Source organism: Oryzias melastigma, linkage group LG15, assembly GCF_002922805.2.
Source record: "Oryzias melastigma strain HK-1 linkage group LG15, ASM292280v2, whole genome shotgun sequence".
Taxonomy (NCBI): domain Eukaryota; kingdom Metazoa; phylum Chordata; class Actinopteri; order Beloniformes; family Adrianichthyidae; genus Oryzias; species Oryzias melastigma.
Genome location: NC_050526.1, coordinates 20,905,350 through 20,920,219, shown reverse-complemented (window position 1 = coordinate 20,920,219; position 14,870 = coordinate 20,905,350). Strand labels below are relative to the sequence as shown.

Here is a 14,870-nt window from a genome sequence, read left to right as displayed (position 1 = left end):
ATGAAACTTTCTGCGCACTTTAAAACCTACGGGTATCAAAACATTCAGCATGTGAAGGAAATGAATACCACTGAGGTTTTTATGGCTAATTTTAAGTTTAGCTAATATTTTAGCCCTATGCTAACATTTTTGGATAATTTAGCATCTACTGTATTAATTTTTTTGGGGGGGGTATTCTTGAGTTTAGCTAATATTTTAGTAACATGCTAGCTTTTTTGGCTAATTTAGCATCTAATGAAGATTTTTTAGGGATAATTATAAGTTAAGCTAGTATTTTAGCAATATGCTAGCTTTTTTTTTGGCTAACTTGGCATTTATTGAGGTTTTTTAGGGCTAATTCTGAGTTAAGCTAGTATTTTAGCAACGTGCTAGCTTTTTTGGCTAATATGGCTTGAATAGAGGATTTTTCAGGTAATTTAGAGGTAAAATAGTATTTTTTTGGAATGTGCTAGCTTTTTTGGTTATTTTGACGTCTACTGAGATTTGGGGGCTAATTCTGAGTTAAGCTAGTATTTTAACAGTGTGCTAGCTTTTTCGCTAATTTGGCATCTACTGAGATAACATTTTAGCAATGTGCTTGCTGTTTTTTTGTGACTATTTTGGAATCTACTGAGGTTTTTTGAGCTAATCTTGAATTAAGATAGTATTTTAGTAACATTTGGCGAATTTGGCATCTTTGAGGTTTTGGGTCGTTTGTTTCTGAGTTCATACCTTTTACACATTTTTAAATATTTGCAATTTTTTCAATTTTCAAGAAATTTTTCAAATTATTTGTGCACTTTCTGTAAATTTAAGTCCTTTAGCAACTTTAACATTATGGAAAAACTTGCATTTTTACCAAATCCCTTCACTAATTACAGTAAAAAGCTTCAGCATATTACCACAATATACCAAAATCAGCAAAAAGCATTCCCACTAGCATTATCGCAGGTAATGCAACTTTTCTAAATTTTTTTTTTTTTTTTACATTTCAGCCGATGGAGAGAATGATCTCCCTAAGACGAGAACAGAGCAGACTCCCCAGAAACTCACCACCCTGCACAGCGAACCTCCAAGACAAGAACTGCTGTGCCTTAAAACACAGACAGAGGGCGCCACTGCCAAGGTAATCACTGACCTTTTTGATGGAGTCAAGTTTTCACACCACATACATGTTGTATGAGTGACTCCATAACAAATGTTTGAGTCCAGGTCCCAGCGTCTGAGTGGGAGTCTCAGGAGAAGCACCTGCTGGAGATGTTTCCAAAGTGCAGCTTATCTGAGGCTCGGAGCGCCCTCTCTATTGCCAAAGGAGACATGGAGGAAGCCGTGCGCCTTATCATAGAGGGCGACGTCCAGCTCAGCCCCACCCCTCCTAATGTGAGTCAGTTTATTTTTTTAATCTTCTGTAAATTATTGGACTAAACTGACACCATCTTGTTGTTGAAGATCAACCACGGAAAGAGTATTTCCTCTCTGGCAGACCAAAAACTAAAAGAAAGCATCCTGGAGAAGTGAGTCAAATTGCATCGTACTTTAACAGAACTCGTTTCATCAGACTAAAAAACATGTTTTCATTGACAGGTACATGCTAGTGGACAGAGAGGAAGATAAAAAAGTCCACAGACCTGTTGCCCCCAAAGATGTAAGCCTTCAGTTATACTCTCTTGTGCCTTTGATTCCGTTTCTGCACTGAAGTTTTAACATCTCGACTGACTTTCTTTTGCAGGCTCCAAAGAAACTGGTTCGTTACCATGGCAACCAGGTAGTAACCACAAAGGGAGAGCGGTATCAGCTTGTAAAGACAAACGAGACTGAGGATATGAAAAAAACGTACGTCAATCTCAAGCCAGCCCGAAAGTACAGGTTCCATTGACGAAGTGCAGAACACTGGAAAAGCAGCTAATGACTATATTGTTTACAGTTTTTTTTAGCTTCATTTTGGCCTTGACTTCTTTATTTTTTTTAAGTTCAGGCTAAACATTTATTGGTGTGGCATACATTGCAATATTGTTCCAGTTAAATGCCTTGGTTCTAATTTTAACTAAAGGTTGCATCACTGTTGACTTGATGAGCTTTTGAAGCTTTTGTATGTGTGGAGGCTGGAAAAATATGTGTTTCTGTTCCAGGATTTGCTTTGGTCACTTCAGCAGGTCTGATGTTGCTCTTATGGACTGTTTTTGTTTTTTCTTGTATTTTCCAAAACTCTTCAGTTTCAAAATTCATAATCATGTTTGTACATAAACTCTCGTGGTGCTGTATACTTCTGAACAATCAAAAATAACTGGTTTTATTATTCTTTTTAATTTTCTCCACAGTGTCATCTCTAAACCTTTTTTAATCCTGTTTTAAATCATGGAGTGTCAGTGATGTGGAATCTGTTTTTAGACTTTTAGTAAGTTTTTATGCTAAAGTGTTAAGTATTTTTTTTATTATTTGTTCTGACTATGCTTTTGTTTTTGCAGAAGTTTATTTAGCAATTTAACCGCTTATTTAGAAAGTATTCAGCGCCTCACTTCTTCCACATTATTTACAAAAAATATAGTTAAAAAAAACATAATGAAAATGTGAAAAAAGTTCTTTTGAAATTTTTGCTGAAAAATGATATGTACATGAGTATTCACAGCCTTTGCTCAGTAGTTGCTGAACCTTTGGCAGCAATTACTGTCATTTTGACTCTGACACCACAATATTTGTGCACATTTCTTTGAACAGTTTTTAATTTAAAGAAAAAAAAATTCACTTCGTTCTTGAGTATTTTTTTTTTTTTTTTTTTTCTGGAAGAAAACTGATTTAATCCATTTTTTAAAAAGACTGTGACATAATAAAATTAGGAAGAAGTGAGGCGCTGTGAATACTTTGAAACATGTATGTAAAGTGATGTATTGAATTTTAAGACTGCGGAGGATGCTCAGATCAGTTGGACTCAGTTGTGCTGAATAAAAACATTGTTAGTTAATACAAGAAAAGATTCAGTCGTTTTGAACGTTACATAAAGGCCCAAATCATATAAACAGCACAAACATTTAAGATAATCCTTCTTGGAAATATATTTGGAACAGTTGTATCGTCATTTTTGTAAGTAGGGCTGCCACGATTTGTCGATTAGTCGACTAATCAACGGCTAATCGACTATTAAAATAGTCGACAACATATTTAATAGTCGATTAGTCGTTACTTTATGTTATATGGAGTCAGAGTGTTGTAAAGTTGAAAGTTATAATGACATTCTGCTAGCTTTTTGGACTATTTTGGCATTTATTGAGGGTTTTTTTGCTAATTTTTTGTTCAGCTAATATTTCAGCTACATGCTAGCTAGCTGCTATGGCTAATTTAGGATTCTTTCAGTTTTTAGGCAAATTTAGAGTTTAGCTAATATTTCAGCTACATGCTAGCTATTTTGGCTAACTTAGGATTTTTTTTTTTCATTTTTAGGCTATTTTGGAGTATAGCTAATATTTCAACTTCATTCTAGCTGTTTTGGCTAACTTAAACTTTTTTCAGTTTTTTTGGCGAATTTGGCATTTAACTAATATTTTAGCTGGCTGTCAGCTTTAGCATTTTCAGCTATTAGCTTCAGTGATTTCTGCTATTAATTTTATCATCTTCAGCTATCAGCACTAGCAAATTGAGCTTACAGCATTCACACTAGCATTATCACAGCTAATGCTATATATCTAGTTTTTAGTTAGCCTAAAGCTGATGAAGTTAAGACGTGTGTTTTACATTGCATGACCTGATTAGTCAACAAATCGGAAAAAATAATCGGTGATTAGACGACGATTAAAATTATCGTTTTGGTAGCACTATTTCTAAGGAACATTCATAAAACATTTTTCTCTTTACTTTGGTGGACTGGATACCTTTTTGGTAATTTATTCATGTATTTATCTAATGAACAGGAATCTTGGTAATATGTGGAAACACCAAACAGCCTGCTGCTTCTTAAAGCTGTGGGATAGTTTGAGAATATTCGTGTCGCCAAAAGCTTTAAAAAAAGTCACTAACGAGCAAAAAAAGAGCTACTTGGATTTATTTTGAGCGACCCACAAACTCAGCTCTGCTGCTCATTCCTTGTTCATGTGGCCCATTTAAAAGAGAATTAAACAATAAAAATGTAAGAACTTCACACTAAAGATATCTAAGAAAAAAACTAATTAAGAACTGGAGCTAAAGAAGAACATTCATTTCTTAAATAATGAGAAACGGTTGTCCCTGAAAACTTATAGGGAAACTTGTCAGAACAGATTTTAAAGAGCTGAAATTTAAGAAGTTAGTAGTTATAATTAGCTTTCAGAAACGATCTATTGTGTGAAGTAATTACATAAAACTAACTGGTTCATCAGTAGCATCAGATATAGATGAAGACTAATGTTTTGGGAAAAGTTTCTCCTTCAAAATCTACTGGAATGATGTTGATCGTTTAAACCATATGTGTCAAAGTCAAGGCCCGGGGGCCGGATCTGGCCCTGCTGGTGATTATATCCGGCCCTCCAGATCATTTTACTCTACTGTTTGTAATGGCCCAATGTTATCTTACGCTTATTTTTAACTTGTATAATTTTGACAAAAATATTTTTATGGAGATTAAAATATTGAAAGTTATTAGATTTTTAGGTCGATTTATTCTGTAATAATATTCCTGCCTTTCTATGATTCATAATTATGTTAAAAAGTTACAGTTTTAAAGTTTTAAAAATTGGCATTATGCCAGATTTTTGGACTACTTTGGCATTTACTAAGATTTAAGATTCGACTGTTTTGGAGTTTAGCCAATATTCCAGCTACATACTACCTGTTTCGGCTAATTTAGTTTTTTTCCAGTTTTTTTAGTTCATTTTGGAGTTTAGCTAATATTTCAGCGACATGCTAATTGTTTATGCTTATTTAGGCTTTTTTTTTTTTTTGGTCAATGTCGAAGTTTAGCTAATATATAAGCCAAATACGAGTTGTTTTGGCTAATGTAGGCTTTTTTCTGTTTTTTGCAAGAGAATCTGGCTGAAGAGAAAAAATATGGCGCCTGAAAAGTAATAACCGGAAGTCCCTCCCCCTGCTGGACAAAAATATCATTTTAAGCTTTCGATCTTTTTTTCTTACTTTAGCAACACGTTTTGCCACTTTTTTTTCCACAGTGACACTCTCTGTCTCTTTCCGCTTCTGGGTACAGATTGACTGGACACCATCTTGCGTGTGACCAGAGGCGCCTCGTTTTTTAGGCTGCTTTGGAGTTTAGCTAATAGCATGTAGCTAGCTAGCATTCACACTAGCATTATCGCAGGTAGTGTTATATATCTAGTTCACAATTGTGTTAAAAGTTAGTTTTAAAAATTTAGTTTTATTGTGTTCAATAAATGTTTGTTCCACCTAAGGTGTATTTTGGATTTTGCCCCCTGTGCGATTGAGTTTGACACCCCTGGTGTAAACGGTTGAAAAGTTACAATAAGATTTTGTGTTAAAGGATTAAGTAAAAAACGATGGTTTCTGAGTGAGTTTTCCTCCCGTTCTCCTCAGTTTTCACTCAAATATTTAATCATTTTTGTTTCTGTTGAGGCTCTTCGTTGTAGAATTATGGATTTATAATCGGCTGTACATAAAGATGAACAAGTTTTTTTTATCCTTTGTGTTTTCTGTATCTTTATAAAGCAAGTGATATTGGCTTTGTATTGTAACAGTACTGAAACGATGTGGTGTTACTGATAATCAGCAGTTTTGTTTTTCGTTGCAATCGGATACTTTGAATTATGGATTGAAACTCTTAAACCCCCTGACCCCCCTGTGAGTTTGGAGTAAATACAGATTTTTGAAGAATTTGTCATTTCTGTTTTTATTTTTTACCAAAACTGCTTTCAAATAATGTCTGAAAAAGAAGGAAAAAAAAACAGATTCAAACATAAAGTAGAAGTTCTTGGTGCTTTTATTGCCATGCCAATGCGAGAAAGGCACATCCACAAATCAGTTAACACTCATCCGAAGAAACAAATCCTTCTGTTAAATTTGCAGAATTGTTCTAGTAATTCCCCTCACACGAGAAATGTTTTTAGAAAGTTAAGATGCCTATCTACTACTGGTATGAACGCTGGTTTGGCACAAACAGCACAAAATATGAAATCATCCCATATATTGTGTAACACAGATCTTCCCAGAGAGTAGAAATAAGTGCATTCCAGATGACCTACATGTTTTAGAGAAAACTTGAAGCGTCCAGCACAGAATACTTTTAGTAGTTAAGCTGGTTGACAAAATTCTTATTTTTATAGTTCATTTAAACCGTTTAAACCGAAGAAAATGACAATGAACTCTACTTTTGACAGGCTTACCCAAATGCAGCAACTTATTCTGTATTTAATTTCAAAGAGAAATATGTGTATATATATATATATTTATATAAAAAAATGTTTTTAGTGCTCCTTTGTCTGTCACTTTAATGCTCAAATCTTATTAAAAACCCTAAAAACACATTTATATAAAAAAAACTCTCGCTTTAAATGAATTCATGGAGCTGACTCAACCCCCTTTTTCACATCGACATTTTAAATCAAAGTACTTTGTGTGATTTTTAAAGAGCTCGATTTATCTGAATACACAATTAAAAATGACTACTTCAAAAACCCCGTAAAATGAATATACAGTGGAAAACCTTTTGACTCATTCATTAGTGGTCTAAACATTGAGGCTGCCACAAAGGTACCGATATCAGACAACCGAGGCCCCGCCCCCCGCGCTCTTGGCTTTGAGCTAAAACACTGATTGACTGAAATACTCCATAAATCGAAAACTTCAAGTAGGTCAAAATCCCATGGGTCGGGTGGTTCTTCTTTAATTCTTGTACTTTGAAAGATAATGCCACCTTCTAGAGACTGAAGCAGAATCATTTCCATGCGGCCAATTGCTGCCATGCAGTCACACGGAGCTCCGACGACAGATTCAAAAACGGCGTTGCTTTCACATGCAAGAAGGGTTTTTTTTTTTTTTTTAAGTCATCCATCTGAAAGGATTCTAGCTGAAATCTTGATCATATCTCCCCTTGATCATCGTTTTCAGTAAAGGCCCAACCTGTGGAAAGCAGAGGACGACAAGCTTAAGACGAAGGTCACGAATCTTCATCTTTGCTCTGAATAATACGCCATAAATATTCACGGTAAGTGGGTCACTGAAGCGGTCAGCGTGCCCTAGAGTTTTAACGCAACAAGTGACCCAAATGTGGATCCATTTTAATGCTCTAAAAATGAACAATGTGACATTCATGAGCAAACATGACACTGATAAGAGGAAAACTTTAGGAATTTACCTCATGTGGATCTCCAAGTGCTTCTCCCAGCATTTTTTCAATATTCCTCATGATAGCAACTTTCTGATGAGCCCGCAGTGGATATTCTATCCTCTTAGGCGTGGGAGCTCCCTAAACAAATGACAAACGTCACAATGAAACATACATAAAAAAAATACTCTTTTTTTATTAAAAAATGGCTCATATTATACTTACTTTGTACCAGAAGTTTACTGTGATCGTCACTCCACCATTCAATAAGGATTCAATGTGATGCCACCTTAAAGGGGGAGAACAACAAATGTTTAAAAACTTTTACAAACTCTGCAACAAAAAAAATCTAGATTATGATTTACATTTATTTGGTAAAGTTAAACAAAGAATGTGTGTGTGTGTGTGCTCGCCTATTAATGGTTGCAGCCTGTTGGTGAAAATGTATATATCAATAAACTGAAAAGGGAAATAATAATAAGCTTTACTGAACTCACAGACGCCCTGAAGCCTGGATGTACATCTAACAATTACTGTTATTTCAAATATTAGATCAACTTATTACAATCAAAATAAGAAGTCGTGTAAATTTATAGCATTTTGACTCACACTATTTTAAAGTCACTATTTAAAACTGAAAAATGGGAAATACTGTAAATAATACTACATTTAGTTTTGGCAAATAAAACCATACCCAAGTAACTCCATTAAAATGTATTTATCATGATGTCAAAACAGTGTTTCAAAGAAAGGCTACATATCCTTTTCATTCATGCCATTAAATCCATTTTATTGGCATAATTCTGGTAGAGGTGTGTATTGGCATGGATCTAGCAATACAATACATATACTGCTACACGTGTCATGATGCATTTCCCAGTGCAAGTGTCACAATACAATATGTATCCCGATACACGTGTCGCGATACTATATGTATCCCGATACACGTGTTGCGATACTATATGTATCCCGATACACGTGTCACGATACGATACCTATCCCCATGGACTTGTTGCAATATGATACATATCCCGATACACGTATCCCAATGCACGTGTCGTGATACGATACGCATCCCAATACACATGTTGCAATATGCATCCTGATACAGGTGTTGCAATGTGATACGTATCCCAATGCATGTGTCGCGATACGATACGCATCTCGATACACGTATCCTGATACGCATGTCGCGATACTAGACGTATCCCAATGCTTGTGTCACGATGCAATACATATCCCGATACACGTGTCGCAATACGATGCGTATCCCAATACAAGTGTTGTGATACAATACGCATCCTGATACGATAATGTATCCCAATGCACGTGTCGCGATACTAGACGTATCCCAATGCATGTGTCACGATACAATACATATCCCGATACACGTGTCGCAATACGATGCGTATCCCCATAGACTTGTTGCAATATGATAAGTATCCCGATACACGTATCCCAATGCACGTGTCGTGATACGATACGCATCCCAATACACATGTCGCAATACGCATCCTGATACAGGTGCTGCAATGTGATACGTATCCCAATGCACATGTCGTGATACGATACGCATTTCGATACACGTTTCCCGATACGCATGTTGCGATACGATAATGTATCCCAATGCACGTGAAGCGAAACTAGACGTATCCCAATGCATGTGTCACGATACATTACATATCCCGATACACGTGTCGCGATACGATGCGTATCCCAATACACGTGTCGTGATACAATACGCATCCTGACACGATATGTATCCCAATGCACGTGTCGCGATACAATACGTATCCCTATACACGTGTCGCGATACAATACGTAACCCGATACACATGTCTAAATATGATACACATCCCAATACGATATGTATCCCGATACACGTGTCTCAATACGATATGCATCCCGTTACGATTTGTATCCCAATGCACGTGTCGCGATACAATATGTATCCCGATACACGTGTCTCGATACAATACGTATCCCGATACATGTGTCTCGATACAATACACATCCCGATACACGTGTTGCGATATGATATGTATCCCATGCACGTGCCGCGATACAATATGTATCCCGATACATGTGTCTCGATACAATATGCATCCTGATACACGTGTCGCGATACAATATGTATCCCGATACACGTCTCGATACGATACATATCCCGAGACACACAAAAATAAGACACTGAACTATATCTTTGCTTTTAAATAAATAATTAAATATCATCATGGCAGCATTTTTAAGCAATAAAAATGTTGCCAAAAGAAGTTTTGCGATATTTCACTGAATCAATATTCTCTTACATTCCTAAATTCTGTATCTCTGAGTTTTACTTTCACTATTGATTAAATGCCTCCTATAATAAAACCTGATCACGGTGTAATAGCATCTGGTCAGTTTGTACAAATAGATCCATAAGTGACAACTTTACATTCTGTAACTCCTGATTCAATCCATGAGAAAACACTGACAGCTTGTCAGCTAAATTGCATTACATGCTTCTAGAAGTACTTTTTTTAATATATGAAACACTTTTTAAAATAAAATAAATAAATGGTGGGGCTTGTGTTCTGTAAGAAGCATATAAAGAGGAAATACTCACCAATACATGGGGATGTAAAGCACATCTCCAGGTCCCACAACGGCTTCATATCCAACAGCATTTTTAAAATTTGGAAACTTCTCATAGTCTGGGTTATCAAAATCAACCTATGAACATTTATGGCACAAAAATAAGAGCACGGATGAGTCAACCCTTGTTGATTTGACATCGTCAAGTGATTTTGAGAAGATTTTTTTTTTCTGGCTTACTTGGCTCTGTCTGTCACAAGGATGATGGACGGGGTACGGATAGAGACACTCAAACTGGTCTGGGGGGAAAAGAAGGCATCTTTTGTTGCCTTTGATCTGTGCAAAGAAGTTCTGCTGCTCGTCGTAATGTGCTGGAGTTACATTTCCTGAAGGAGAAGATGAGGAGAGAGGAGGTGTGAGGGTCTTTTTATGGAAAATTAATTTGCTTTAGAGCAACATTAGTGGTTTTAGGATCTTACCCTCCATGCCTACAAGAAGCAGGTTGGACGTCAGCTGGCCCCAGTTTCTCTTGGCTTGCTGTTTGTTGATCCAGTTCCAGTTGAAACCAAGAAAGTCGACGACAATCTTTTTTCCTACGGTGTCATTCAAAGTTTGCTGTAAATAGACCCTTAAAGTAAACCCAAATAAAGATACGAATTAGAATCAGGATTTGATTAGGCTTTCAGGGATCGATCACACAACTTAGAATTTAAATCATCTCACTGTTCAACTGCTTTTTTGAAGCAAACTTTTATTTATCCGTAAAAAAAAAAAGGTAAAGTCAAGAAAATCCAATTTTTAAGAGCACAACAGATACTTGTTAAGGCTTGAATCACAAAAGGTTTTAAGTTAAAAAAAAATATATTAGAAAAACTCTGGTAAAACCAAGAAAGAAACCTTGTTTCCACTTGTCAAGTAGACAAAGTCATGTTATTTAAAACAAATTACAAAATAATAATTCAGTCTATTTAAGTGAACTGATGCCATAAAAGCAATTACATAAAGTACAGGATATCTCATCTATTTTTAGTTTAAAAAAATTAGTAAAAACGAAAGAAATCAAAGATTTTAACTCACTCATCATTACCCATTACTACCGGTAGGTTTTTCATGTTTTTTTTTTTAAGAAAGGCAAGATGTCAATGGTATATTAGCCTTTTTTGTGTTTTAATAAGAAATCCTACTACTATAAGTGATAAAGCTCCAGACTTTAAGATGGAAAGCCTCCAAATTGTTTTTACTGACCATGACTCAGCACAGTGTAAAAATGTTTCAGGTGTCTTACCTGTTTTCTCCTCCCGTTTCCTCTGTTTTATGCATTTTATCTACAAATTCAGAAAACTTCATTTCCATTCGCTGAGACTTGGGGACAAAGTTCTCAAAATTGGGCATTTTCTTCTCGTCATAGTAAAGGAATTTGTGGTTTTCTGACATGTAAACAGAGAAGTCTCCATTTCCAATGTTCTCCAGGAGGTACGGGATGTCCCACTTGAGGGCTGGATACACGAGGTTTGTGTCCGTTAAAACCACCGGTTCCTGTCAAAACACAAATAGAAAGATATGGGTCACTTTGGATTTAGACACAAAAGATACCGTCAACTTCATCACATTGGCTTCTTTGCCTTTTTTTAATTCAAGTAAATCTGTTGGAGGATCTTATTTGACACAGAATGTCTTTTATTTTGAAAGGAACTTGAATGAGCTGCTATCAAAAGTAAAAAGTTTTAACTGTTAACTGTTATATTTTAATTACTGTAATATTTAAAAGCCACATTGGATAAAAGAATGGCTCATTGGCCTCAAAAACAAAAATAAATGGTGAAGTGGGACTTCGCTACTCTCGCTGGACCAAATGCCTCTTTTAGAGTTAAAGGTCTTTAAAACTTTTACTTTTTCTCTTTACTAAGAAAAAAAATGTAGCTCAGTCCATGCCTGGCTCTATGTAACATATTTTGAAAAAACCAAGTTAAATTTTAGTAGCCACACCCAGCTGCCACATGTGTTGCCTTACTAAAAAACAAAAGCTGTGTGAAAAAAAGAAGTAAAAAAACTATATAACACTGTCTTTGAAAACAAAGATCTGTAGAAATCTGATTCAGACTTCTGTCTGATAAGCACCGTGCGTGAGTAAAAATGGTTCTGGCTTTATAAATCATTTTCTTTTGGAACTGCATTGTAAAAATCCAAGCTTCCACAGTCTTAACATCTCATTTGTTTTCAAATAAATGCAGCTTTTACTACTTTTGTCCTAAAATGTAATAATAAACTGAAGTTAAACTGCTTTTTGTGTATAGTTGCATCTGTGCGGTGATGCATTTCTACTGTCTGAGAAGTGTCCAAGATAAACATGAACTAGTTATTCTTGTGAATGGCTTAGTTAAAGAAAAATGCTGAGGATTAGTATGCTTTTATACCTAAATTCATTTTTTTAATATATCAATAACCTGTTATTTAAACAATGAATGTATTCTGCTCCGATAAATAACAAATTATAGATAAAATTTAAATTATTTTAAGATGATCTTTAGTTATTTGGTTTGCATTACAAAATCCTCATTAACTACCAACCTTTCTAAGAAATTCAATGAACCAAAATGTATTTTTAATGACTTTTTATGCATGTTTATGGCTTTGCTTTCGCAGGAAAGTTTGTTTTTATGCGTCTTATCTCTGCAGCGACATTTAGTAGAAGATGAGAAAATAAAATTCCTGCACATGGACGCGCCGTGCATGCGTGTGCGCGGTGACAGACACCACACACGGAGCTCCGAGGCCTACGTGACGAAGTGAGCGTAGTCTGCTGTGCGCGCTCCCGCCTCCAGACTGCACCACACCAGCTATCGGTTTCACTTTTACCGCGGCGGAAGGACGGGGACGGCGCGGGGCTTTTATTTTCTTAAATCGACGAGGATACACGTTTACAATCAACTTTCAGCCGCAGATGGGAATGGAGGGAAGAATTAGGCGATCTTTTGGACTGATTTTTGACTTATTTTTAACACTTGAGTTTCATTCATTCATTTATTGCTGACTAAAAAAAAAAAAAAAAAAGAAAAAAAGAAAAATAGCTACACTTTGGACAAAAAAAACCCAACTTTTAATTTGAAATTCTAAAAATATATTTCCCATCAGGCATTAAATCATAGGTAACTCTTGACAACAAAACATTTAACATCAAAGTATCACCTTTGAATGCTTTACAGCTGAGATTTAACAGATAAAAAACAATTTAAAACTTTCAAAAATATTATTTAAAAGGCACAAAACTGATATGGAAATTTGCATCAATCAACAAGAATCAAATATTATGAACAAAAAAGGTGGAATCATACTAAATGTAATGATGCAATTAAAAAGAAAAATCTATTTTAGGTGATACAAAACATAAAAGACCAAAATAATTCAACAATTCCCAGAATGCACTGCACATATATGTCCTCCAAACTAAAATAACAGATGTGGGCGGAAATGATCCCCCCCCCCTTTCCAAATAAAGGCATTCCTATACAAAAAAGGCTTCAATGAGACATTAACTACTTGAATGTACAAATATAATCAAATAAAAATAAATAAATAATTAGTTACCTAAAATTTAAGGCGGTTCAAAAATATGTAACTGTAACATTTTGTCTAAATTTTACCATTTTCGTTTTATCATGAAGGCTTGAAAGCAACTAGTTTCACTGATATTTATGTGGTTTATATAATTAAATGTTCTCTTTTGCTTAAAATTACGTCTGAACCGGCTGAATGGGTTAGTAATGCTACGCTAAAGTAAGCTAGGCTTTAGCAGCTTTTTAGTTACCTCGTTGTTTATTAGCATCTCCGCCCTCGGGTCCGTGTGAGAAAGTCTAGGAATGGGCTTAGTGGGGAAAGAGTATTTTCGGAGCTGAGATTCATCCCAGCCCTTGCCCTGAACGCCAGAAAAGGCGGCACCGCCTTCACTAGTCGCCGGATCAGCCTCCACAACAGTCGCCGCTGCCATGGTCGTCGAGGAGCGCCTTGGAGTTGTTGCCTCCTTCCTGCTAAACAGCCCCAAAAGATGGCTTCTCTACTTACACTGCTAGGGTTTAAAGTAAAAAAAATGCACTTAAGCTAACCCTTCCGTTACTTATTAAAACGCATTTTCGTGAGCTCACCGCCTGCAGCGTCTCACCACAGTTCGGTTCCGTGTGTCGCTGTTTACACGTTGTGTTGACAGACAGAAAACAAACGACGCAAGATAGAATTTTCAGGAAGAGAAAATCGGTGTTGAATAGCTAGCAGCGCCATCTAGTGCGGTGGATGACGCACTGCTAGCAATGTAATGACCGTTCTCTGCCACAAAACGATGCTGCAGCACCTCTTTATGGGGTCAAGTCATTATCAGCTTAAAGTGAATGAAAAACCAGATTGAAATTAAAAAAAACATGTTAATTTAAAAAGAAAAGAAAGAAAACGGCCTCAAGATTGAAATGCAACACTAGCGAAAATGTAAAAAAATAAAATTGTAAGTTTGAAAAAATATATATTTTAAATTAATATTTAATATTTAAATAATATTTAAAATTTGAAAAAAAAAGTCATTTTAAACTAGAGTTAAACAAAATTTAAAAGCGAACACCAGATTGTACATTTGAAAGAAAAAAAAATGGAAAGCAGTTAAAGGGCCAATTGGTAAAACTTAAGAAAATTTGAAAAAACACATGTAATTTAGAAAAACATATATTATTAACTTTTAAAAAAATATTGAACATTTGAAAAATAAAAAGGATAAAAACTGTTTTAAACTTGAAAGTACACATTAACCTAAATAAAAAAAAATTAAGTTTGAAAAAATATATATTTTAAATAAGAAAATAATATTTAAAATATATAAATGCAATATTTTAGGTATTTCAGATATTTCAGCGGCCGGGTCAGGCTCCGGCACCCTGAAAGGGACAGAAAATGAATGAAAAATAATATCTAAAATAAAATTTAAAAAGATTAAACTAAACTAAAGTTTAAAGAAAACATCAAACTGAACACCAGATTGTACATTTGAAAAAAAGTTTTAAACTTTAAAGTCCACATG

The 14,870-nt window shown here is 35.3% G+C and overlaps 2 protein-coding genes across 6 annotated transcripts in view; one reads left to right on the top strand and one right to left on the bottom strand.

The window, feature by feature from the left end:
- The window catches only part of cuedc2 (CUE domain containing 2), a 5,297-nt gene extending 2,354 nt beyond the window's left edge, over positions 1-2,943 (top strand). For both annotated transcript variants that reach the window (XM_024296468.1, XM_036215569.1), the window contains exons 5-9: positions 975-1,105; positions 1,192-1,359; positions 1,429-1,493; positions 1,564-1,624; positions 1,709-2,943. In XM_024296468.1, the coding sequence (XP_024152236.1) occupies positions 975-1,105; positions 1,192-1,359; positions 1,429-1,493; positions 1,564-1,624; positions 1,709-1,855 (572 nt within the window). In that variant the 3' untranslated portion in view covers positions 1,856-2,943. The remainder of the gene's footprint in view (positions 1-974; positions 1,106-1,191; positions 1,360-1,428; positions 1,494-1,563; positions 1,625-1,708) is intronic.
- A 2,927-nt stretch (positions 2,944-5,870) lies between these two features.
- Positions 5,871-14,092, bottom strand: hif1an (hypoxia inducible factor 1 subunit alpha inhibitor). 4 transcript variants are annotated; one of them, XM_024296462.2, is made up of 9 exons: positions 13,971-14,092; positions 13,620-13,877; positions 11,100-11,350; positions 10,294-10,442; positions 10,055-10,200; positions 9,846-9,952; positions 7,463-7,526; positions 7,268-7,378; positions 5,871-7,032 (listed from the first exon to the last, which is right to left on the bottom strand). In XM_024296462.2, exons 2-9 carry the CDS (start codon positions 13,797-13,799, stop codon positions 6,976-6,978), a joined length of 1,065 nt encoding a protein of 354 aa, XP_024152230.1. In that variant the 5' UTR covers positions 13,800-13,877; positions 13,971-14,092; the 3' UTR covers positions 5,871-6,975. The 4 variants fall into 4 exon arrangements, with proteins under 4 accessions (XP_024152230.1, XP_024152231.1, XP_024152229.1 ...); XM_024296463.2 differs by having other exon boundaries at positions 13,620-13,839; positions 13,954-14,053; XM_024296461.2 differs by having other exon boundaries at positions 13,954-14,034.
- Positions 14,093-14,870: the final 778 nt, after the last annotated feature.

What these genes read in the sequence shown, in the direction of transcription:
- hif1an (XM_024296462.2), bottom strand. Translation starts at nt 13,799, where the DNA reads ATGGCAGCGGCGACTGTTGTGGAGGCTGATCCGGCGACTAGTGAAGGC. An exon ending in GAAACGGGAGGAGAAAACAG is followed by an intron (nt 10,443 to 11,099) that starts GTAAGACACCTG and finishes GTTTACTTTAAG; the next exon opens with GGTCTATTTACAGCAAACTT. An exon ending in CTTTACATCCCCATGTATTG is followed by an intron (nt 7,527 to 9,845) that starts GTGAGTATTTCC and finishes TCCCCCTTTAAG; the next exon opens with GTGGCATCACATTGAATCCT.